The 25,344-nt window shown below is 47.4% G+C and overlaps 1 protein-coding gene and 1 pseudogene across 1 annotated transcript; one reads left to right on the top strand and one right to left on the bottom strand.

The window, feature by feature from the left end:
* Nucleotides 1–811: 811 nt before the first annotated feature.
* Nucleotides 812–12,744, top strand: LOC142574470 (pleckstrin homology domain-containing family M member 3-like; annotated as a pseudogene).
* A 2,185-nt stretch (nucleotides 12,745–14,929) lies between these two features.
* Nucleotides 14,930–24,594, bottom strand: LOC142575383 (putative methyltransferase DDB_G0268948). Its single transcript, XM_075684717.1, has 7 exons — nucleotides 24,211–24,594; nucleotides 22,497–22,669; nucleotides 21,621–21,778; nucleotides 19,921–20,119; nucleotides 18,029–18,126; nucleotides 17,113–17,247; nucleotides 14,930–15,238 (listed from the first exon to the last, which is right to left on the bottom strand). Exons 1-7 carry the CDS (start codon nucleotides 24,248–24,250, stop codon nucleotides 15,151–15,153), a joined length of 891 nt encoding a protein of 296 aa, XP_075540832.1. The 5' UTR covers nucleotides 24,251–24,594; the 3' UTR covers nucleotides 14,930–15,150.
* Nucleotides 24,595–25,344: the final 750 nt, after the last annotated feature.

Genomic DNA, 25,344 nt, shown 5'->3' with positions numbered 1-25,344 from the left:
TAGATAGGATCGCTCGCGAGCATACAAACCGAGCGGACCTAAACAGAGATCCTGAGGGCTTCATGACAGTGATCCCAACGTACTCTGACATACTAAATTACCATAGAGGGACGAGGATCAAATATCCCCCGCCTCACAATACACTCACTCAAGAACAGGAAGGTTACTGGCGAAAGCTGCAGACAGGAACTTTCCCAAATTTACATAAACTATACAAAATGTTCCCAGGTCAATACAGAGACACATGTCCGTGGTGTGGCGCAATACCCACACTTTATCACATCACATGGGGGTGCAATACGAATAAGGCATTCCACAAAATAGAAAATCCGAGTGCGGAGCAGTGGGAGAGCGTGCTCTCCAGCGGCGACCCTAACCTCCCACGGAGGCTGGTGGATCATGCCCGACGAGTAGCCACGCTCAGTGGTGCCGTGGAATAGGGGCGTCAACCATGCAGGCCGGAGATAGGCATCAACCAATAGAAGATGAAGACATCCGGCCCGACCGCTGAATTACTCTTTCTAGGGCAATAAAGTTTACTTCCTCCTCCTCCTCCAGATGGTTAGAAACGCGTTCAATAATATGGCTTCGAAGCTGTGACAGCTGTCTCTTTAGCTGTCTACGTAGACTGCCTCCGCTGCTGGCGAGAATTGGAACACACCCCGTCTTCGTGCTGCACGAGGAACGAGACCGTGCACGCGACGAGGAAGCGACACGCGGCGGGCAAAGAAGCTTGCGTTGCGTCAGCTCTTGAAGACGGCCAACGTCAAGCACCGTCGTGAATCCAAGTAGGCTCCTACGAAGATAAAGGATGCCGCTTGAAGTGCCCGATGTTTTTTGCGTCAACGGAAGCGTGAACATGTCATTCCAGCTTGGACCGGAGCCGACCAAAAGACGCCTCGACGAGGCTGATAAGCAGGAAACAGAAGTCGAAAGAAACGTCGAAGATGACGATCGCCGACCACCAAAGAGACAGTTCACGCAGTGGCCACCCTCCGATGCTAGTAAGCAAAGAAACATCGAGAGGAGCATCGACAGCGTCCTGAGCAGCACTAGCCAGAGTGTGCAACACAAGAGCACTCAGACAGACGGATCGTTCAGCAGTAACGCGGGGACTACAGGTACGTGTGGTACGCATGGAGTCTTAAGATATGTCATCAAAACTGCGAACGCGGTTTTCAGTGAAAGACTCGACGATCTAATTAGCAAGCTGGCCCTCCCTAATTTGGCTTGGAATGTCCTGAACAGATATACCAAAAAAGTTACAACGAGCCTCGGGAGCGAGGCTGTCAAAGGATGAAGTGAACGTGGGTGACATAATGGCCACTTATTTTTCAAGTATCTGTGATGCCATGCCCTCGTATGTAAATAGCTGTAAAACACTCCTGAATCTCACCACAGAAGCTCGCGAGCTAGTGAACCACGCCATCCGAGATGCCGTGGACTTCACCTCCACGGTAATCGCTAAATTATTTTGATTATAATTTAAGCCACGGAGACAAAATGAAAACTCGTCTGCAAAATTTTATGCCTTGGGATCACCGTCTACATCGCGATGGAGGGTGCATAGCTAAGCGTTGTACAGCACCGTGCGACGAAGCTCTTTCTCGAGCAAGACGAACCCTGATGCGACGTCTCCGGGTCGCCGGCATCGGACTTCGACGAGCTGGAAAAGTTCCCCCACAAATCACGGAGGTCCTTCGGAAATGTGCTGGACCCAACCCAGGGCTGGTGTTTTCCGTTCGTAGAAGAATACGAAGACGCGGCTTCGCCAGCTCCGACTGCCGATGAGTCGGACGGCTCGGATGACCTCGAACAGCAGAGCTACGACTCCCTGCTGCTGATCTACACACGGAACATCAACCATGTGCAGGGAACGCCAGTGATGAGGGACCTCATAACGTCGGCCATTATACCATGCACAGAAAGCCAGGTAAGGTCTACCATTGTCTACAGTTTATTTTTGGAAGGCACTATATTTTCAGTGCACCCGCTGTGGGGTCTGGTCCCTCACAGATCCCGCACACCATTCATATATGTGTGAAATCTGTCACCGGCATGGAGCAGTGGGCAAGAAAGAAATGTCTGCCTGAAGTGTCTGTCAACCTCACTATCTTGGAAAAATCGTTTCATGTATATTGTGCCTTCATAAGAGTTTTCATTTTAACGTTCAATTGAAGGGGGCATGACACGGTCACCCAAAATTTGCTGTTTACCGGGAGAAATTCTAGTAGGGGGTCTATTATGGCTGTACACGTGTAGAAAGATGAGTGTCGTTTAACTTAATGAACTCTGGTTACGCGTAAGCGTAAGTGTGGCATTGCTATATAATCGCGATAGCAATTACACGCAAGTAGTGCGCTGCAGGCGCATTTGTGACGTCGTCGCCGCCTCGAAAACTCTTACTTAGTACGGAAGCCCACGCCTGGTGGACGGGAACGATGCCTCGCAGATGTCAGAGAAGATCACACACACTGCACACGTACCTAAATAGGTTATTGGTGAAATCCAAATATTTTGTGGCGCCCGCATGAAACCGGGCATTCTGTTCCGCGCAAGACACTGCACCGGGCTTCCGAACCGGGCGAAAACCTCGAGGTCGGTCGACTCGTGCTCGGTCTGCCACCGCTTCCGTTGCTGCTCCGTCCTTCTCGCTTGGCCACTCGGCCGCTCGATCCCGAGACGAACCCGGTACCTCCATAGCGCTCACACAACCCGTAGTAACTGTCAGAAAAGGTCAACCCCGCGCGTCTCCGCCTATCTTCCTTCCTCCGCGAAGCTTGGCCTCAGTATAGCTGTCTCATCTTTCCATGCGTCCTCGTTGATGCTGCTGCCTACTGCTATATATATATATGGTGCAAGCTACAGTCGACTCCGTGAGAGGCGCTGGCGGTAGTCACGGACTAGGGAGCCGGCACGCAAGCGCTGTTTTAGTGTGGTGGCAGCCTTTGTGAGGGTACTTGCCGCCCCGCCAGCTAAATTGGCGGGTTAAACTTTCCGACAAATTTTAAGATGTGGGCGACAAAATAGCGAAAGACCAGCCGACAGACCACGTTTCCCGCAATCATCGGTGACGTAAAACTAATTAATTTTTCAATGTAAACTTTGGCTTCAGCAATAAGAGACACATAGCGTGCCTGAGCGCAGTACACGGCACGTCTACGTCTTAGTAAGCAGTCTTTATTACAACACACTTTGAAAAACAGCTTTTACATATTACGCACAAGTGGAAGGCAACGACAATGCTTAATGCAGTTACAATTCTTGGCGTGAGATAACACTGCCATGAGCACGCCACCGTGCCTTATAACTTGTTGCTGTATACGTGTCGCACGATATGCTATAGAAAAAAAGAAGTTTGATGTGTTAAATGTAAAAGGCATTTAGTATATTAAATACGTATGCAGGTTTGGTGCGCGCATTAGTAGAAAACTAAAAAAAAAATAATAAATCGCGCGCTAACGTGGCTACAACAGAGCGTGACTACAAAAAATAAAAATAAAAACCGGGATGCGCCGCGACTTCGATCGAGACTGGCGACCAAAATGGCTACTCACTGACTTTGGCGGTACAAATACAATTTTAGTACTACGCCATGACGATACGCACGCAGCACTCAAGCGCTTTGCGGAACGTAGCAGCGCGTGTCATGTCAGGGGTTACTGGTAAACGCCTTTGTACACCCCTGAGCAAAAGTATACGGACCCCAAAGATTGCGCGATAAAGCTGACTTTCTCTCCTCTGTCTGTGAATGCAACTTGAAATTAGGCTCCATTCCAAACTCGACATTAGGAGTTTTCTATTGCAGTCGTGAGTTTCCGTTTGTGTGTGTTATTCAGGAAGAAATTTTGTTTTTTCGGCGACCCTGTGGTCCGTGTACTTTTTCTCGCGGGTGTACGTAAGCGGGCGGGCTTCGTTGGACGCCGGGCGCGTCGGAGCACGTTGGCTGCGTCCGCCAGTGCGTCGAACCATCGGCCGAGCAAAACAAAGTTCATATTTTTTGCTATGGATTTCCCCGTGCAGGATCCTGGAATGGGTTCTGCGCGTTCACATCAAGCAGCAAAGTCAAATCGTAGGCCATTGAAAAGTACAGCCTTCCGCTGGTCGCCTTTAACGCCGCCAAACGAAACACTTTTTGTCTCGCGCTCTCTCGAACAAACGAGAACCACGAGAGCAGCATGCAAGGTTCTCCACGTACGAGCGCAAGAATCGCAGGAGTGCACGCATCACGTAATGTTCGTGTCGTGTTCTGCACCTGCGCACTTTGCAGAACGTAGTGATCTTACGCACGCAGCCTACACAGTACTAAAACTGTATAATAACGGTCAAAATTTTGGTGTTGTCACCACCCTAGAACAGCGCTTGCATGTAGGCTCCCTATGACGGACACTATGCGCGTTCGATGTGAACGCGGACGGCGTCGGCCGTAGCGTTGTCCCATCTAGCTTTCAGTGCGTTGCCTCGTTGGTGCTGCTGCACCTGGTTCACTTCGTTCAACGTTACCTACACTTTCCTCTAGGTGGTGGTACCTTACCACGTGCAGTACAATCGTTCTCAATATCCCCGACGCACGATTTCCTTCACCTCCAGGCGCCTTCCTCGTTCGCTTACTTCGCGGCCTCAGACAAACACCGCCGATTTGAAGAGCTGGCCAGTTACGCTTGCGGGTAAAACTGGGCAGTAAAAGCACATTTCTGTCCAAAATATGAGCTGGAACTCGCCGGCTCTAAGCTCTGCCCTCCGGCGCCGATGCCATATTACCATGCCATGTGTGACGTCATGTGCCGTACGGGACCTAGCCATCGTCTGCTACAAAATTAGCCACCGCACCATGTGAGGTTGGAGCATAGCCGCCGTTTATTGCCGTATTGGCTCCAGATACGCTGGCTAGAATGGCAGGTGTGCCGACTGGCGTAATTCACTGCTTCTCCGCGTCATGACAGCAGGAATGGCGCTGCAGTAAGAGACCTGTCGCGAGGTGTGCGTCGTCTGCTACTGAGGTTGTGTTCCAAGTCAGGCCAGCACCGGAGACACTCTATGCCTAGACAGCCAAGCAGACAGCCGAGACAGCTTCTAGGCCAAGTAATTGAACGCGTTTCGAACTACTTTGAATACGCATGGAAGACTTATCTGCGACGTGACGCCACTTTAACGCGACAGAAAAAGTTGAAAAAGGCATATATTATTTCTGTATCTTAGTCTTTCCCGCCTGCGAACCTATTAAAAACACTGTGATTTACATTAAGGCCGTAGAAGAGCCTTGTTGCCTTTTCTTGTGCAAACGAGCTTCCCGTCGAGTTTCCAAGAGTCGTGCTCAGCCGCCATCTTGTTTGGACAGGAAAGTAGCCTCCATCGTTCTTGACTTCGAAGCTCTTTTCGCAAAGCTGTCTACTTTGACGTTTTCGTGAGAAGGGGAACCAGACTTAAGATGCGTGGTGTCCACTTACCCGTCTATTTTGCGATTTCCTGCGAATATTGGAACACAGCCTCAGTATGTTGTTATTGCGCGCATGTTATATTTAAAACATTTGGTTTTCACACTAAAACATCAAATATTTACGTTATGTTGGGAGAGTGCATCAAAGTGTGCTTTTTCATGCTGCAAGGAGTAATTTTCAAATGCGGTCATCTATATCGTCTGTCAACAAGCTGACGGCACGGTGCACTACGCTCACGTGTCACGATAACTTACGAGTTCCTCTAGTTTACTTGGAAGTGTAAGGATCGAAGTGAAAGCTGTGGGTGATGTTAGTGAATAAGAAGGACTTTTAGGCGTCGAGACAGAGTGAAAGTGCCCCGGCGCCGAAGAAAACTAGCTTGAGGGACGCACCTTACTTTGCGTTGTATAATAAGTTGGGCTACAATCACGCAAGCTACGGGCTAAAAGGTCACTGATTTCGACGCCACGAGACCCAGAAATTTCCGAAGAACGTGAGCTTGCGCATCTCCGTGCTGACAAAATGTTCAAACCATATTAGTCGCGCACGAACGCCACTTCGAGTGGTATTTCATTGAGCGTATTGTGCAGATCCCGAGGGTGCAGGTGCGTCTAATGAGTGAAACCATTCCTTTCATGTTACAGCGCGCTCCAGCGGAAGAAAAAGCAAGACTTCGACGGGATGCCAGTGGTTAAAATAATTGATCCGAACTTGAACCCGCGCTTCAAGCAAAGAGGGTGTGAATGAAAATGAAGCTTTTTGAACAAGTGAAGAACGAGTTTGTAAGTGAGGAAGTGAAACTGTTGAAAGAAGGTCGACAAAGCGATTCTGTGTGAGAAGCTTGAAGACGTTTTCCCATGTATGACGACAAATATAGACAGGCACATAGCAGAATAAAATTCAGCTTCAAGAACAGCGGCTGTAGTTCACAAGAAAACGGCTGCTGCACTGCAGCTGGCAGATTTTTCTTCCTTTTTCCAGCTCAAGGCTTCCGGGCTGGTCGCTTGTGAGCAGCACAAACTTCAACTTAAGAGCAGCATCATCGAGTTAATCCTCGTCTGCACTTCCTTGTGACAAGCAAGAACTTGGCTCCTGAGCGTACTCCAGAAAAGAAAAAGTCACCTTACGCTAAATGTATAGTGACCGCTGTGATGCAAAGCCGTGTTTCATTTAAGGCTATAGTTTCCAGTAAAAGCTTGGTGTCGCTGGTTTACTCGTGTCACTTAAGAACTACCCTTTTGCATACAAATATACGTATGCGATCATAGAGTCCAAACTAATAATTTTCATGCTACAAGCTGCAACTCGAATCATCATCAACATCGTCAGCCTATTTTATGTCCAATGCAGGACGAAGGCCTCTTCCTGCGATCTCCAGTACCCCTGTCCTGCGCCAGCCGATTCCAACTAGCGCCCGCGAACTTTCAATTTTCATCATCATCACCTAGTCTTCTGTCGTCCTCGACAGCGCTGAATTCCCTACTGTTGGCGCCCACTCTGTAAATCTTACGGTCCACCGGTTATCTAACCTACGAATTATATGACCTGCCCAGCGCCATTTCTTTCTCTTAATGTCAATTAGAATATCGGCTATACCCGTTTGATCTGTGATCGAAACCACTCTCGTTCTGTCTCTTTACGTTATGGCTTGCATTCTTCGGACCATTGCTCGTTGCGCGATCCTCAAGCTTGTTTGTGCGTTTATACCTGAAGCACACTTCCAGTTTGTGAATCGCACGTTTTGAACGCTATAGCTGGCACGCGTTACGCCGGCTGCGCTGATCGAAGGGTCCTTTTTTTTTTTTTTACAGCGAAGCTGTTGTCTAGTTTCCCTACTATCGTGTCCGCGTGTAAATAAAAAAACTCAATGCGCCGATTCCGAAGATACTGCAATTCCGGTCCCACCCGCGGCGGAGGCGAAGCAGGCGTTAAGCACTCCCCATAGGTGGGCCGATCCCGAAGATAGTGCAATGCCGGGCCGACCCACGGCGGAGGTGCATTTCGCGATTGAGACACCTCCTGAAATGAGGAAATGCTTACTTTGCTCTACATAAATGCTCGTTCCGGGCATTTAGTGCATTCATCCAACATTAAGGCATCAGGTAAGCATTAGTAGTAGATCCCGTACGACACTCCGTCAGACGGCGTGAGCTGAAAAAAGAATTACAGGCATGTGTAATTTTGGTATTTAGACACAATAGGAATGCTACGTGTAGAGGCGAAACGTGTGAAAGTGGTGAATTGGTGGCATTAAAAAAAAACAAAAGCAATTCGCTTTTGCATACGTGCCGTAGAAAATACCCGACTTATCCCATAAAGTACGAAGGGAACATCCGATTTCCAAGCATTCCCCCTTACCCGGGCATTATTTGGTGCACTTTAATAACACAAATACACGGGCGACCGCGCGTTTCCGAAACAACTTGGCATCAAGCGACGCGATGGTAGGCAACACGCATCGTAGTAGATACACACAGGTGGCCACAACAAAAGCTCCAGGCCATACAATGCTAGACGCTCGCAAAATGCCTATTGTACTCGCACTGAATTCTCGAGCGTGTGGCCATCAATTACGAACTTGCCCAAGCCCTTCTCAGCTTTATTAAACAATGGATTCAAGTGAGTTTATTCTAATTCTGCATGTCAAGTGACTGACGTGTTATTCGTTTTATCTAAATATTATGGACTGGCAGTACTTGGCAAGCATTAAACCACAATATTTTTTTTATTGCACTTAAGCTGCGGGCGTCATAGATTGCCACAAAATTTTAATGAAAACAGCCAGGGAAGGCTTGGAAAAAAATCCGGAAATTATAAAATGGCCACACAGGTATGCTGTCTTGTTATATGTCATACAAAGTTTCTAGAGAATCTCTCTGTTAAATATATTTTTAAAACGTTTCACCTCATAAAAAGTTGAGGGAAATTGGTTCCACTTATTGAAACAGAAAACGTCAGGCATACTGACAAGGCATTTCTTACTCATTTTTTTTTTTGTGCTAAGAGTCCTGAACCTCGAAACCCTAGAAAAAGATTTCATCTTTGAAAGCACCTAAATAATCTACTGTGATAGAATTCATTCGAACTATACTATCAGTTCTGTTGCCTAGGAGGTGCATATCTGTTGTGCCATGACACAAAGTGCTCGTCTGGTATTTCGGGTGCTCATGTGGTATACCTAACTTGGAAACCTGTTAGCATGCCCAAGCGGCCTCATTACCTGTAAGAAACTAAGTGACCATATCAATACAATCAATCCATCTGCCTTCTGTTGAATTTATGGCCAATGACCCATTCATTTATGAGTACGAGAAAGACTTTTAAATGTGTATTAAGCAATATAAATTACAATCTTTGGCATGATACTGTGAATACTCCAGTCACGTCTTCTGAGCATATCCCTCTGCACGGGCATACTTAACTACCAGCCAAAAAATGTACAGACAGTCCAACTGGGTAACGTTTCAGCAATAAGTATAGAGATCGTTTGGGATAAGTACATTAATGCATCATATATGAATTTGTCATAAAAGGGAACATACTGTTGCTGGCACGAGGAGCAGTTGAGACTGTTTAATTGTTCACCATACCATAAAATAAAACATTGTATAAAGGTACTGATTTGCATTGACAAGCATCCCTTAGTCATAGTTAAACCCCATTAAGTATTGACTTAGATGGTTTGAGCAAATATATTAAGCTGCTCAATGAACATACAAAGAATACACACTTGTTACTTTTGCCTCATATTGCTGCATCTACTTATTAGCAGCATACACCTGCAGAACCTTTGGGACTAATGACACAAAGGTCAAGGCCAGCCAGTCCACCATGCTTGCCAAGGGAAAGTAAATATTTCGTCTGTTTCCATAATAGCATAAGACATGCATTTTAAGGAATTCATCTATTATATCGTGCAATAAAAACAGTTAATCCATTGCCGGTGCATTTGTTTTATTTTTTGCACTGCATGATTCAGCACCAAATTCTTTCTGTTTATGCAACATATATGAAAGTACAGTTGGTTCAGGAGCATTATTATTCTACCAACATTAATGCATAAGTGCAGATGAAAAGCAACAGGTGCACATGCATAAATACATTCAAATGTTTTTGCTACCACATGTAAAAATAATGTAAACGAACTTGTAGATAGCCGATAGCTATGGTGTTATGGCCTTATACACTCTTTGTAGACTTGTCTATGAAATGTCTGTGTCTATAGACTGTCTATATATTAATGGAAATACATGTTTGTTGGCAAATGCCTGCAGAATGTCATAGAAAAAAGTGTATCGGATTATAAAGTTCTCTTTTTGTAGACTGAAGTCTATAGAATGTCTATAGACATTATATAGACTTCAGTCTACAAAAGTAGAACTGTAAGCCTATACACTTGTCCATAGACGTTCTGCAGACAACTGTCTACAAGCATGAATTTTAATTAATCCACAGGCACTCTATAGAGAGTCTGTAGACTCAAACTTTTTATAGACTAGTCTATAAAAAGTGTATGGCCATAAGTCTATAGACAGTCCATAGACTCAGACTTTTGATAGACTATACTATAAAAAGTGTATGCCCATAAGTCTATAGACAGTCTATAGACAGTCTATAGACTCAGACTTTTTATATACTAGTCTATAAAAAGTATGGCCATAAGTCTATAGACTGTCTATAGACAATGTGTAGATAGTCTATAGACTCAGACTTTTTATAGACTAGTCTATAAAAACTGTATGGCCATAAGTCTATAGACTGTCTATAGACTAGTCTAAAGAAATGTCTTTAGACAGCCTAGAGACTTCATAGGCAAATGTCTATAGACTGTCTATGGACTTTCTATAAAAAATTTTTGTAAGGGAGCGCTGCTTGGCCAGTCGTTCACGGGAAACGCGAAGTCCGGCGCTACTTCGCACAATGCAAATTGTTAAGCGCGTAAATTGTTTAATGGCATGCATTCCATGCATGCGTGTCTGTGGGATCCACACTCAAGAAATTTACGATTTTGTGAAGCTGCCGCGCGTTCCCAGCTTTGTTTCTTTTTCTCTCCTCTGTAGTTGCGTGCGGCACATGCAAACAAATGGCCGTGCACATGTCTCCGCGCCGCAAGGATTTTGCGTGATGAACTTTTTTGGCTGAACCTTTACTTGAACTTGCTTTATTGCACCCGATAACGATAAAAAAAATAGCAAGGCTGACGTTCTGGCAGGATGGGTCGGAGCGCGAACACGGTCGGCATCGCGTCTGGCCGCAGCCTGAGCTTTTTCACGGTATGTCCCAAACTCGGCGAGCAGGCGCAAATCCTCGTTGTAGCTGTCCGGCGTGAAGTGCTCCGAGAACAACAACAACGAAAAAACTGTTAGGTGAGCGCCACTCCTTCCTGCCCGCGTTCATCTCCCAAGCCTTACAGTAATTGACGGCCTCATTGGGGAAACTGAAGAACGATACGGAGCACTCCTTGCTCCGTTTGGTCTGGCACCCCACAACGTTATATATATATATATATATATATATATATATATATATATATATATATATATATATATATATATATATATATATATATATATATATATATATATATATATATATATATATATATCATGAGAAGCCGACAAACACTGACACCAAGGACAACATAGGGGAAATTAGTTGTGCTTAACAAATGGAATGAAGAAACGATAAATTAATGGAAATTAAAGTGGATGTAAAAACAACTTGCCGCTAGTGGGAACCGAACCCACAACCTTCACATGTAATTTCCATTAATTTATCGTTTCTTCATTCCATTTATTAAGCACAACTAATTTCCCCTATGTTGTCCTTGGTGTCAGTGTTTGTTGGCTTCTCATGATATGACTGATAAAAATCGGGCCCCTCGGTTAATTAACCCCCTTTCTTCTCGTTCATATATATACATATATATATATATATATAGGCGCCACGCTGTCATTGTTTCAGCAGCGGCAAGTTGAACAATTCCAATGACAAGCTGAACAAAGCAGAAGGTTCCCGCATGCGCGCGCAGCTGAAACGCGGATTCTTCGCCGCCGTGTGCGTGCTCGCTTGGAAAACATGCAGCTTGTGACGTCACGGCTCGCGAACGTGCTAGTGTTGCTCGATTGTTATGCCATTCGAGTGTGATTTAAGAATTCAGAATTACGTGCTGGCTCAAAGGCGCTAAATGTTGCCAACGTGTTCTTGAACGCACGAGGATACCTAATACAATAAAGATTATGATCGACATGCCTTCGGTGTCATGCCTCTTTAACATGTACCTTTGCATTAGCTGAAAACGTTTTTACTGCAACATCCTGTGTTGACGATACACACTTATTTGTACTTGCATTTTAGGCTGCACCATGCAATGCAAATGGAAAGGCTGAAGACCAGCGTTACAGTGCAGATTCCTTTAATGACTTGGCAGAATACGAGGTGGTTCTGACAGAAAGGCAACCTGACGTTCGGACAAACCAGGTGCTCTCGTTGATGGGCCACATTTGGCAAGAGAAAGGCCTCGACCAGCAGCGATAAGCCTGTAGAGGCTGTAACTGTCCCATTAGCAGGATCTACGGTGCAAGCTCTGTGTACTCTTACGACGGCTACTGGTGCTGTCCGGAGTGTAGCGGCAATTTGTCGAATGTGTTCCCCGCCTGCATTATTCACAACTCCGCAAGCACCCATTTATCCGTGAGGCTAAAGAGCTGGTGAAGAAGTACGAAGCCGAGCCTTTGCTAGACCTAAGTCTACCGAACCCTTGCTGTTCGGTGCTGTTCCCGAGCTGGCTGCAACGGGAGCTCTTCGCTCGCAGCTGGGTTTCCTGCGGCCTTACCATCAGACATGTTCTCGAAGCGGTGTCCAGTGCACTGCGGAAGCTCATCTGGCCTAGGGAACACATGTACGAGCACATTTCCCTGCACTCCACCTTTGTCCTCCTGTACGTGTCGCCGGGTACTCTGCAGCGGACTCTATAGAGAAGACGATCAAATGCCCGCGGCCACGTTCTAGACTGCAACCTGTGTGTGGCAAAAGTCTTCATTTGTGAAATCTGCCGTGACCCCGCTGTCATTTACGCTTTCAATTCGGAGGCGACCTGTCACTGCAGTGCGTGCTTTGCAGTGCCGCACCGCAGCTGCATCGAAGGCAGTGGTCGAGCCTACCCGAAGTGCGAGCGAAGGCGTGGCAGGAGCAGGGAATGGTGCTTTGCTCCGGGGCAGACGTGACAGACGACAGTGTTTCTGTCTTTGCCTCGTCAGCCACGGCACAACAGATCTTCGGACAATAGCGGCAAGGCCATTTTTACATGTGCTGAACAAGGGAGATAAAACTGCTATCCCTACTTTCGTCCGCCTGTGTGCACAATGCGGGACAAGAATATTAGAATTATGTTGACTTCGTTTAGCGATCTACGTACAATTTAAGCGAAGTGTGTGCAATGCGCAATCGTGTGGACTCCGCCTCGTAAGCTCCTTGTAGTGCAGACAAAGCTGCAGGGCTCGTGTCAAGAAATCAATAACGAGATCGGGCGGGCGTGGTCCAGAGAAGTAGGATGCCTAAATGTCCTCCTTGCACACCTAAGCACACTGGAGAGAAGGAACTTAGATTCAGTCGGCGTATCGCAGAGGGCGATCAGGGGAGGATAATGAAGATTGCCTTTTAGAGCGATAGGTCTACTACTCCAGGTACAAACCCAAGAAAATGCCTGGCTCCGTAAGTTTTACCTTCGGGATCAGCCAAGGTCAAACTGGGACCTAGCCTGCCACTACCGGCGGCTGCTGCGTGCGCCGCGTGGTGTCAGGATTGGGGGCTTAATCCCATCGCTCGTAACCCGTTGTCAAGATTGGAGTCCGGCATGAATTAGAAGGTAGCTGGCCCATGCCGTCGTCCAACTTATCCACGCTGAGGACGTTGATGAAGGGAAGGACTGCTTCTCAACGAGAACGAGGAATATGGGTTTATTTACAGTATCTACATCAGTCCAGCATGACTGCGAGAGAGAGAGTACATCAGTCTAACATGACTGCTTGAGAAAGTACATCAGTCTAACAAGACTGCTTGAGAGAGAGTGTCCTGAGCAGCCGCACAACAGCTGTTTATAAACACTCGGTCCTCCCCGATACCCAGGTGACGGAAACGGCCGTCCAGGCACCGTAGGCGAGTTGACGAGGCACCGTAGGGGAGACGACCAGGCACCGTAGGGCCATTTTATTCCCCGAGCTGACCCCCGCAGCGCGCCCGCCGGCTGCCCATTGTTTTGCGTCTTGGTCGGCGCGTGGGAAGGGGTCTCAGTAGACGTTCCCGCAGGCTCAGTAACAATAGTTGGTCCGCCGAGCCCGTTTAGTCACAATGGCGACGAGGCTAGAGCGTAACGGTGGCGTTCCGAGACACGGTTGCCGCTGCTGTCGCAACTGGCAGGCAAAACTTGCACGTCATCGGGCCGTTCTTAACAGTGGGCGTTCATACCTTGAAAGTGATCTGCGATGCGTACAAAATGCGCAGAGTGCTGGTAGCTTCGTATTTGTGCTTTCGACGCGTCGAAGCGCGACGCAACGTGAAGGCCAATTCGCTGGCGTCTGCTGCCGCGCCGAGCAACGTCTGTGTGTTGTCTTGTGGTGCAATTGTAGATGTGGCAGTTGCTTACGGCGCCGAGCAGTGTCTGTGTCCTTTCCCGAAGGAAGCAAAACCGTGCTATCGCTCGTCAAACTTTGTTTAACCGCGTTGAACCACGGCGTTTTTCATGAAATAACACTTGATTCACAGGAAAGTACCTCCTCTTTACAGGTTCCGTTTCATTCCCCAGTTAAAGGCATTTTTTACTGTTGGTGACAGTGCTCGAAGCGGCGTTTCTTTTGTTTTATTTTTTACAGTGGGCAATATTTCAGGTTTTTCGTTACCTCCGTGATCGCAACAGGCGCACTGTTGCAATCTCGGTGGCCACGTGTTTATTCTGCTTGGCACGAGACGGGTACATGTTAACTGATCGAATGCTGCCGCTTTTTATAGTCGCGTGCGCCTCGCTTCGCACGCGCCTCGCTTCGCACGCGTTGCGATGCAATAGTGATAAAAAATTTTGATTTTAAATTGAATTAAGGAATAGGCTTCGTACGTTCATTTGTGCTAGCTTATCGAGGCATTCTAGCATTCTTTCTATAAACGAAATGAGCGAAACATGTACTCGTTCCGCTCACTGAAAAGCCGGGATATTTTATTGCTCGTCGATAGTAGCACACTTGAAATCACTGTTAGATAGGCTGATAGATGCGGACACCTGAATATCCCGCTTTCAGTAACAAAATGTCACCGTCTTCTTCGTCATGGCACCGTCTTCAGCATCGTCTTTGTCGTATCGCCGACATCGCGCCGCAATCGTCGGCGGCGGCGGCGGTGTCGCGTCATCGTCTCACCGCGTTCATTGTCTTTGTAGTGACGCCATTGCGTGCCGCTGCTTGCTTTGCGTTGTAAGTAGTAAACAAGTTCAGGTCACCAAAGATGTTTGCATAGTTCTCTTTTTTTTTACCACACGTTTTACTTTATTGTCATTATTCTTACGCCCACACCAAGACGATGGTCCCCAGTTCGTGCATATAGGTAAACATTTATGCGTATGCCCGCGTAAATAAATTTGACTATGCCTCTGTAGGTATTCCATAGAATGAAAAAAAAATCTGAGAGTGTATTTTTGCCATTCAAGCTCGAATCCGTGGAACAATTACTTCCGGCACATAAAATAAGACGTCATGAAGGCGACGTTGATCACTGGGTCTTCGTCAGGGTGATCTTTCATCTTTGATAGGATCCTGCGGGAAGCACGACGGCATGAAACGTTATTTACAAGGCACGCACTGAAAACCGAACTGATTCTGAAAACAATTTGATTCAGCGTATACACTTTGAATGATGCGCGGTGCGCGCTAGAGTTTCGTGCGATCACTAGCGCCATGTCCCGAATCGAGAAAGCAAACTGCGCGCGAGGACAGCCGCGCGCATGCGCATCAGCTGTGGCGGCGCATGCACGAGCTTTACATTCTTTCGACAAAGAGGACCCCGATGGTGGGTCGTCTACCACGGCTACGGCTATACGCCAAGAAGGACGGTTATAATTTTCGTCTTAAGTGCCTGTTTTATCACTTTCAAGTGGAGTGAGAAATAAACATGGGGTTCAAAACGACTAGAATTCAGAACCAACCGAAGCCGCGGACATTAGCGGACATTAGAACATTTCTACCTTCAAAGTTCACTTCCTCCTACTTTTAAATTAAACGCGGAATTTGTATTCTAGCGCTAACTACAGCCCAGTTTTGAAAAAAATCAAAGCACAAATAACAATACTTTTCAATTGATACATGCACACCTGACGCGTCGAATGAAGCACACTTTACTGTATAACGTTAAATAAATGTTGACTTTGTTTTCACTTGAATGCGACTTGGTATAGTCCCCTCAAAAGCAGACAACGATGTACGCTATATATGTAGATTTAATACACCTGTCTCTGCCCTATCGAAATACTTATACGCAGTATACGACGCATGTTACGGATAACTTCGATTCGCACGCCTAATAAAAGACTATAAGAATGAAGCTTCAAATAACAGCACAACAGATAGGGGAGACCGGCGAAGACGAACATGCTGCTCTGATAAAACTAGCACGTCGTCGTCATCATCACCATCAGCAGCAGCAGGAGTCTATTTTTATTTCCGACAGGACACAGGCGTCTCCCAGAGATTTCCAATTACCTCTAACTTGCGCTAACTGATTCCAACTTGCGCCTGCAAATTTCCTAATTTCATAACCCCGCCTAATTTTTTTCCGTCCTCGACTGCGCTTCCCTTCCCTTGATACCCGTTCTGTAACTCTAGTGGTACATCAGTTATCCGGCCTACGCATTACATCTCCTGCCTAGCTCCATCTTTTAGAGCACAGCTCTCAGGCGTCAGTTCCTGCGTTTCGCGTCGGCGTCGTCCCTCGGTGTAACCAAGCAAATGAGCACAGCGAATGATGAAAGAGCTAACGCGGACCGCAGCGGGTGATGAAAGACGGCGATAGCGAAGAGAGCGCGAGGAGGAAGTCGGAGAAGGAGGGTGCAGCGAAATCATGAGGCGCTCAAGTTTCGCATTATGGAGTATTGTAATCGTCCGTAAATGTTTTTCTCTTAACCACGGCTAAAATATTGACTATCCCCGTTTTCTCTCTGATTCAGATCGCTCTCATCCTTCCTTTCAATGTTATGCCTAACATTTGCCGAACCAATAAGTACTTATGAACAAAAGCCTAATTTGCCAATAGTGCTAATTACCTCCGGAATCGGACGTCCAAGTGTCGATGTTCGTAGAGATGAGGAAAAAACTTCTCTTGAGCATTACGAGGCGTTTTAACATCATTGAAGCCGTAACGGCAAGAAAAGACAAGAAACATGATAAAAACGTGAGCATGCATGCAGCCTTTCACGCCGATAAGAAGCTTGCGGAAGTCACACCGGAAGCAGCCTAGTAACTCTGGAGATGCAGCCTGAATATAACGAGTGTCGAACGTTCTCTGCCTTGCCCGTTAGGCGTCTAATAGCGCACACTGCTACGCAATCTCGCGCAGACGTTATCACGTGCACCTATCGCTGCACCAGAAACACTTGGGGAGAGTTCAATGGAGGCGCATGCAGGCCTGCGCGTACCTGTCCCTGAATTCGGCGAGCGTGGCCTGGGCCCTTGCCGGTTCCTGCTCGCGCATCATGATCGCCAGGCTCCACGTGTTGACGTGGCTCATCACGCCCGACACCGTCAGGGTGCTTTTGCTCAGCATCGTTTTCCTGCGCGCGAGATGGAACAGAATTAGATGGGCGTCCACGGTACTTTCGGCTGAAGCCATATCGTCTGAATAGGATCGGCGTAAACTGCAAAACTAATCCACCGAATTAGTCGCTAACGAGCCTAAACGTGCATGCGTATAGCGTATATAAGATAACTTACTTCAACTCTGACACTTTACGTGTAGGCTTTGCCTAGAGCTCAGCATCAAACTTTTTTATTATTGTTGTTTGTTGAGGGGGGGGGGGGGAGGGTACGTTAAGTATTTTCCGTGAAGCTTACAAGAATACTTTTATACGCGCTCATCCGTAGCTGGCTCCAAACATCTAGTCAAAAATTTCGCGGCTGCGAACGCGCTTCCTAAACTACTTTCGTAGACATTAAATACTTTTGCATTCAGTGGGCCGGTCTTGAGATTAGGACGTTGTCTAGATTCAAGGACGAATATCTGTGTTCAAAAAATTGTGACCATGACGTCAACGAGTGAGCATGACTTCAACGAGTGACCATTTGCGTCAACCCCACCTGCGGTACGGCAAAAGCATGAGCTTCAAGTTTTGCTTTTTATTGCTCTAAGTGAGCTGACGCTGTAGCGAGAAGAGGGCGAAGGGGGGGGGGGGGGGCTATGTGTACACGAGTTATGGGAGACTGGTTAATGCTAAATACTGCTAAATACGAGACTCTACAAACACAATGTGAGAGCGCTTTCGACGCACCCACTGTTATCCAGACGATACACCAGATCTTTGTCGTGAGTAGAAACACAGGCGCTTTCGCTCTCACCTTCGTACGCCCTTGAAGGGGACCTCGATGCTGCCATAGCCGTCATCCCAGTACATATGGCGGGACAGCAAGTAGTCCGAGAACTTCTCTTTTCTCAGCTGCACACCAGAAAAGCTTTATGGTCTTGATGTCGTCGCTTACAGCCTACTATAGTCAATGATTTCTATACACTTGACCGTCACCAATTATTTGGGAACAGTGCCTATGGGCACTTAAAGGCGCGTGCCGCCTTAGTATTAGTTGCATTAGTAATTGTACAGCCGAAGAGTGTTTCTAATTTTGCTCTGCTCAGCTGCGAATCTGACGGAAAGCAGAATTGTCTCGGATATTGTGATGCACTTGAGCTCGCGCACACGTTCCTAGTTTCTGACGGCAAAAATATGGCCGAACAACTGCGGTATGACGAAACGGTGGCCTCCAAGACCACGTCAATTCGTGTTTCCTGCCGATACCGGAGGCAGTTCAAAACAGTTGCTGTAGCAGCGCTTAGACGCTTCCGTGTGCATCCCTTCTTCCATGTACTACGCCGTAACTCACAGCTCCTCCTACCGTTTCTTCTCGGCACCCTTTACTTCCATTACGCGAGGATGCCAGAAGCTGCCTGATGTGGCATCCAACGCAGTGTGCGTCGGGTGGTACTCTTTACGTGATCACTTTGTAACATTAAGATCGCGACATCCAAAAGCTTTAGTAAATATACATAAGACAGTTATATCTAGATGAGAAAATTTCAAAACACGCAGTCACAAGGGCTGATTTAAAACTGCGGTCGGAGACAACCCGTAGCGGGCGTTGGATACAAGAGCTGAAAGAACATACAATAAAGCAGATACAGATATCTTAGCTATGCGTTCCTTGCCCAGCAGTCTCAATCATGTAGCCGTCACCAACTTGCAAGAAGTTATAGACAGATGAAGCATTACAACTGCCGCGGTCACAGGAAATGTGGCTGTCGATGAAAGTGGTATAGATGGCGTAATAATATGCGCAAACAATGCATCCTCGCTACCTAGGCACCTCTTAAGTCGGCGAGTTACTCCTGATTTCTTTGCGTGCCAACCTCACCCAAATGATGCAGTATTTTTATGCAATCATTACCAATTTATCAACTATATTTTAGGGGGAAATCTGAAAACGCGATAGAATATCACTGAAATGTAGTAGTAGCATCTGATCCCTTATTGTAACCCATTTTACTCTGATTTGGCCTCATATTTCCTTTTTTCTTGGAGCTTAGCTCGTCCATATTACGCTTCAACTTCATGCACTGTGTTTTCAAGACCATCCGGTTCAACGTAGGGCTAAGCGTAACAACCACATCGTCCTTGAAGCTTCAGACAAAGTCCATCGAGTTCCAACGGTCATACAGCCACCTTTCCACGTTGTCATCCAAGGGATAAACCGGCTTTGACCACTGGGCCAGTTGGAAACATTAAAAACTTGTTCTGTGAACTTGTTGGCACTGTGTGAATCACACAGTCTAGGGTGGTCAATCGGCTGAACTGGTCATCTACTTTCGCGAAAGAAAGTACGGGTCGACCATGCGGCAACACGACTACGCATCATCATGCCGCATGCTCGGTCCATGAGGCTACGGAACGAACAGTCCCAGAACTCCCAGCACCTACCATCGCCTGCTAGATGTTGGGCACGTGCTGCAGGTGCTCGCGCACCTCACAACCGGTTACCAGGTTCTCTGTAAGTGTGACAGGTCTAGCTGATTCGAGATAAGCAATCGCACGTTTGATCGGATCTCGTTGATGAACATACATCGCGCAATTATGATTTTTACCATGATCACTGATCAAAGTAAAAATTGACTTAATTTGATTTCATTTTATAATGAGGATGGGCACCGCGATCTACCGCAGTTGTGGCATCTCACAATATACCTGGAAGAGCCAGTTGTCCATGCCGGGTTCCAGCAGCGCCCTCAGGTGGTGCATGGCCGCAAAGAGGACGCCGTTCTCCACCAGCACGCGGCGAACTTCGGAGAAGAAGGCGTCCTGGTCGAACCACTGGATCGCGTTCACCGCCGACACCAGCGCGACCGAGTTTGAGCGCAGCGGCAGGCACTCGGCGTGCGCCTCCCTGTCGCAGAGGGACGACGAAAGTAGCAAGCAGCCCATGTATTGCGCCAGAGGGCGGTACAGTTATGCTGTAAAGTTCACAAGGGCGGTGCCATGGACAAGTTGATAACCTATGCACGCAGCAAACATTAGCGCAAGGTTGACACTCTTACGAACGAAGAGTTTCTTCTCTTGCTCTAGCCATGAACTTAAGCGCGACAACTTATTGTTCTCCGCATTCGCCCGCGGAGAAGCCGCTGTGGGCTTGAGAGCAAGTGTGTCAAGTCCCCAGTGCAATCTTGAACTGAAGGACTCTGGTGTACTATTATTGGCACCAAGGTCAATCTCCGAATGCCGCGAAAGAAATAGGGAAATTGGGGGGGGGGGGGGTAGGGGGGGAGACAACTTTATTTTTGCTACCCGCTGATACCACGACGAATTTCGGTTACGCAAGTCACACGTTCCCTGAACCTACCGGACTGTGAGACAGCCGTTGCAAAGAAGTGCAGGAAGCTTATCTTCCTCTGTCACGTGGTACCAGACTATGTTTCCTGCGACTTGCGAGGGGAATCACCTTCGCATTTTCAGGGTAAGCATTCCGCAACCCGACAGCGTGCCCCTCGCTAGAACTGAGGACAACGAAGCTGTCCATAGGCGCCTTTATCAGTTTTCACTTACCGCGCATACATAGACGAGGGACAAAAAGGACGAAGACAAGTGCTTGTCTTCGTTGTCCTTTTTGTCCCTCGTCTATGTATGCGCTGTAAGTGAAGATTGATACGATGGAATACCAACTAACCGTACCCAAACCTTGCGTTTATCAGCATTGAATACACTGCGCGATGTATAAGATCGAGGTACGACAATAATATTTGCTAATCGCTGCAGACAAAGACATATGAAAAGTGTATTTAAGGCCGTGTCTTAATATAGCCATTTAATTATTGCTCTGCGTGAATGTATTTTTCTTTTACCTGGCCTCCGTCTTACTGTCCGTACACACACGATGTAGCAATCACATATATAAGCGTTTAACAAAGAAGGCAGTTGTATGTTATACATCCCGACCACGGCGGCGGCATTTCGATGAGGGCGAGCTGCGAAATCACCCGTGTACTTAGGTTTAGGTGCACGTTATAGAGCCCCAGGTGCTATGGTCCAAATTATTGCGGAGTCCCCCATTACGGCGTGCCTCATAATCAGATCGTGGTTTTGGCCCGTAAAACCCCATAATTATTTCTTTTAGTTATAAGTTATACATCTGCGTGTTGTCCTTGTCCCTGTCAGTAGTGGACCCTAATGTTTACAGCCACGAAGCCTACCGCTTCATAATGGACACGTGAAGTTTTGCCTCATACTTATCGTGGTTCGTGGCAAAACGGGGTCAATCTCGAAACGTCTTGCCCATTGCTTTTCATTAGGCTACGCAAAACAACGCGTTCCATGCGTCGTACCTAAGTGGGTGTTCATAGTACGAAATCGGCAACCTCGCGCGTGAGAAATCGAACACGACGAGGGCTCACATGTAGGTGACGTTTCCATGCCGCCGCATGGCGTTGGCCTCCTCGATCTGCGAATGGCTGATGTCGGCGCCTACCACGTTCTTGAAGTAGGGGCAGAACAGCTCGGTGCTCTGGCCGGGCCCACAGCCCACGTCAACGCACAGCTCACGCTTGGACAGCTGCGCGCAAGGACACGTGACCCATTCTATAGGCTTCACCACACTCCGCTTTCTTGTGTGAAAGGCAAGGTTGGCATGCACGTGAAAGCAGCACAAATGAATTCGTAGGACAACTTTAGCAGCTTAGCAAGAAAAATTCGCCCTGGTTCGGGAATCGAACTTTACGGCATCGCCTTTCAAGGGCAGACGCTGTACCAAGCTAGACATAGCTTGGAAGATAGTTGGAGGAAAGTGAATCGATCGAGTTCGCGAAGGACCTGTCTGGTAAACAAAACTAATTCATTCATTTATGAAGGAAGGAAGGAACGAAGGAAGGAAGGAAGGAAGGAAGGAAGGAAGGAAGGAAGGAACGAAGGAACGAAGGAAGGAAGGGCAGTGCAATCAGGGCTGAATAGCGTACGGAATCGGCCGATTAATCGACAATTCTGCGCCAGGAAACACTGATGTTCCTGCGCTTCGATTTGCCGAATAATTTGCCGGTTAAGCTTACAAACACCTTCTACGATATGCGGCCCTGATTGCAGCGTGAGCGCGCAACGTGAAACGAACGCGGCAACGCGACGGCGCCATAAATACGACGGAAGTAAGTTCCGTGTGGCTAGACCTGTACGTGCAATGATCTTTGCAGGCCCGGGCTTCCGATTACATATATGGCGTCAACATTATATAGCTGCCACGAAATGACATGCTTCCACAGCAACTACAAGGCTTCCGTCACCTTTTGGTTGACGTATGCTATGACGTCTTGAATCACGGAATCCGGAAGTGTCGGCCGCGCCTGCTTGTAAAGCTTCGAAAGGTCGGTGCCGTCGACGCTCAGATGGTACTTGTCCCGTGGTCTCTCGTCTTCCAGACCCCTTGTCGGCTGACGGCGAGTCCTGATGCTTTGCACTGCGCCGCAGGGGAGAGCGCTAGATTATCGATGCATGGTGAGACGCGATGTGATAGGCACGAGCATCAGGTATAGGTACAAATGAATTTAGACAGTTCCTAAGCTGTCTGTAGATATCACGTAGACTGCTCGGCTTTTTTTCGACTTGTCCTTTTAGTTATGGAATCTACGCAGGCTGCAACTATACCATCCATTTTTCTTTATACAGACGTATATATGAAGATATGGTGAGTGTGAGTACAACACAATATCTATTGGGTTGATATTTCGTAGACTATCTGTATATATTTCGCAGTGTATACGGACTGTCTGCAGGCAATAGTTAGTGCCAGGCTTAATCAATTGAGTCAGTTGTGATCCACAAATTTACAAAGTGGTTATTCGTACAAAATCAATAGCCATAATCCGCAAGGCCATATTACCACAGGCTTTCTGTAGGCATTACGCAGACATTTACGAAAAACGCCCGTAGAGAATATATAGACTGACTGAATAAATGTTTGTGAATGAACACATGTAAAAATAGCCATGTGTACCATGCAATATGCTCCCACATTTGGGAGTACGTTCCCGAAGCTTTCCAATCGTAACTAATGATCAGCCTCCATCGCCGTCATGTTCGCTGTCATGATACCATGGGGCTGCTTCTTGGCGTAAAGCCCCACGGCGGGCGCGACTTTCTTCTCTAGAGCATAAGGTCCCCGGTGAGATTTCCATACGACGTGACCGCGCTCTGTTTAGCCGCAGTGTGCAGAAAAACCCCATATACAAAAATTGAAGAGCCCGTCGGAGAGTATGCTGGTCAAAATTGACCCGGCCCTTAAACTGTCATTTTTTATAGCCCAGCTGTAGCTGCTAACCGTAATACAGCATCACAAATGTTGTGTAGCTGCAAGCGTTCAGCGTGTACTCCGCGATATTTTCACCCTGAGGCCACCATGTTTGATATGTACACATCGAGAGTTCGTGTAGTACCATAGTCCTCCGTGCGAATCCTTTAGAAGCACATACGCGCATCACCACCGCCGTCTGCTAAAGTGCGCGCAGTAAAGATGCTTGTGAACGCTTTCGAAAAAACTAACTATAGTAAATTCCGAACCTCCTCGCGCCCACCGAATGTGCAGCATTTGTACACCATCGGACACCGGTGCGAACGGCACGTTTCGACTGAGCGTCGCGCATTCCCTCTGGGTGGAAGCTTTATCTTGTCTCCATGTCACCAACACTCCACGGTTTCGTATACGTGCCGGAGCAGTGCTGTAATATTGTCACCAGCCGGTCCGAATATGACGCGTTATATAGTCCACTGCGCCTGCCTTGCGTGGGCCGTGCTCGTGCATGACTTCTCTCTGAAATTCAAAACTTCGGCCACAGCGCTATACGATGGTTGCCTTAATTTGCAAGTGTGCTACGGACGCGAGCGCGTCTCATTAATATGGGCTAGAATTGCAAAGGAACGCCATGGATCCCGACCAACTCGTTGCCTCGGACCTTAAGTGACATGCCATGAAGCCGTTGAGAAGTGAGGTTTTCAACTCACGCAGGGGACTTCGTCTCCAGAAAGCTCGAAGCAGTAGCATGGGTATTGCGGGAGACTTGAGATATCACTGTGAAAAGATGTTCAGAACGTTCCAAACTGTAGCCGCCAGCGCTTTCTTCTTCCGGTTGGGTTCTTCACGAATGATGATGATACTGGTTAACTGTGACTCGTACCCAATTCAAGGAATATGCCAAGGGAGATAAACATTCGTACGTGCTCAAAAGAAGGAAACACGGGATTATCCTACCATCTGTTAGGTAGCATTGGTGCACCTTGGAAGGTTAGAAAGGAATTATAAATAGAAAGTAAGGATAACATTACAATCCCGCCTTCTGCAGTCTGACTATGAATTCGACTTCGTTTTCCTCTTCTAAACACACCCGCTTCCTACTTTCTTTCTTCTTGTTGTTTTCTTTCTTGTCTTCTTTTCTTTCTTCTTTTTTTTTTTTTGCAAGCCCGTCGTTCTGCTTTCCCTTGATTCGTCGCTTGCTTCCGTCCTTTATTTTGTCCCCTTCTTTCTCTTTCCGTCTCTTCGTCGTGTTGTTCACTTGTCTGACATGTCTTATCACACCTGCGGCTCGGAGGAAACAACTACGCACCATGCTTTACATATTCCCCTACTGCAGCACGAAATAGCAAGCTCTGTGCACCATGCTTGAGGGACATTGCATTCGTGCAATGGCAGAAAGAAAGGTACAAGGAGAACGGTAGGAACGGACGTTGGAGCGCTGAAGGCTGCGTCAGTTCGTTCCTTGCGGTCTACGGGCCTGCGCAATGGACTGAAAGAGGAACGCACGACGACTACGATTTTCTTGCGCCTATTTAGGGTTTTCGTCGTAGGCATCTCCTTCCCTTCCTTTCCATGTAGACCCTTTGTTAAGCGATATTTAAGGCGCTCTGAATGGCTCTGGCAGCCTGCCGGTAGCAAGAAGTGGAAAACTGAAGAGGCTCACTTAATGCGCGCTATTTTGCGCTATATATCACGCCGGTGCTTCGCGTTATGGGCAGTACTTGTAGGGTAGTAAAGTGGGCGCCATTCTAGGTAAACTGCCTTTCTCTACCCTCTATCTCGCTCACTGCGGAGGTAGCCGGAGGGCAAGAAAATGGCTAGGCTCTTCTGCTAAGTTGGCGACT

The sequence above is a fragment of the Dermacentor variabilis genome, chromosome 3 (assembly GCF_050947875.1).
Source record: "Dermacentor variabilis isolate Ectoservices chromosome 3, ASM5094787v1, whole genome shotgun sequence".
Classification (NCBI taxonomy): domain Eukaryota; kingdom Metazoa; phylum Arthropoda; class Arachnida; order Ixodida; family Ixodidae; genus Dermacentor; species Dermacentor variabilis.
This window is presented reverse-complemented; position numbering and strand designations above follow the sequence as displayed.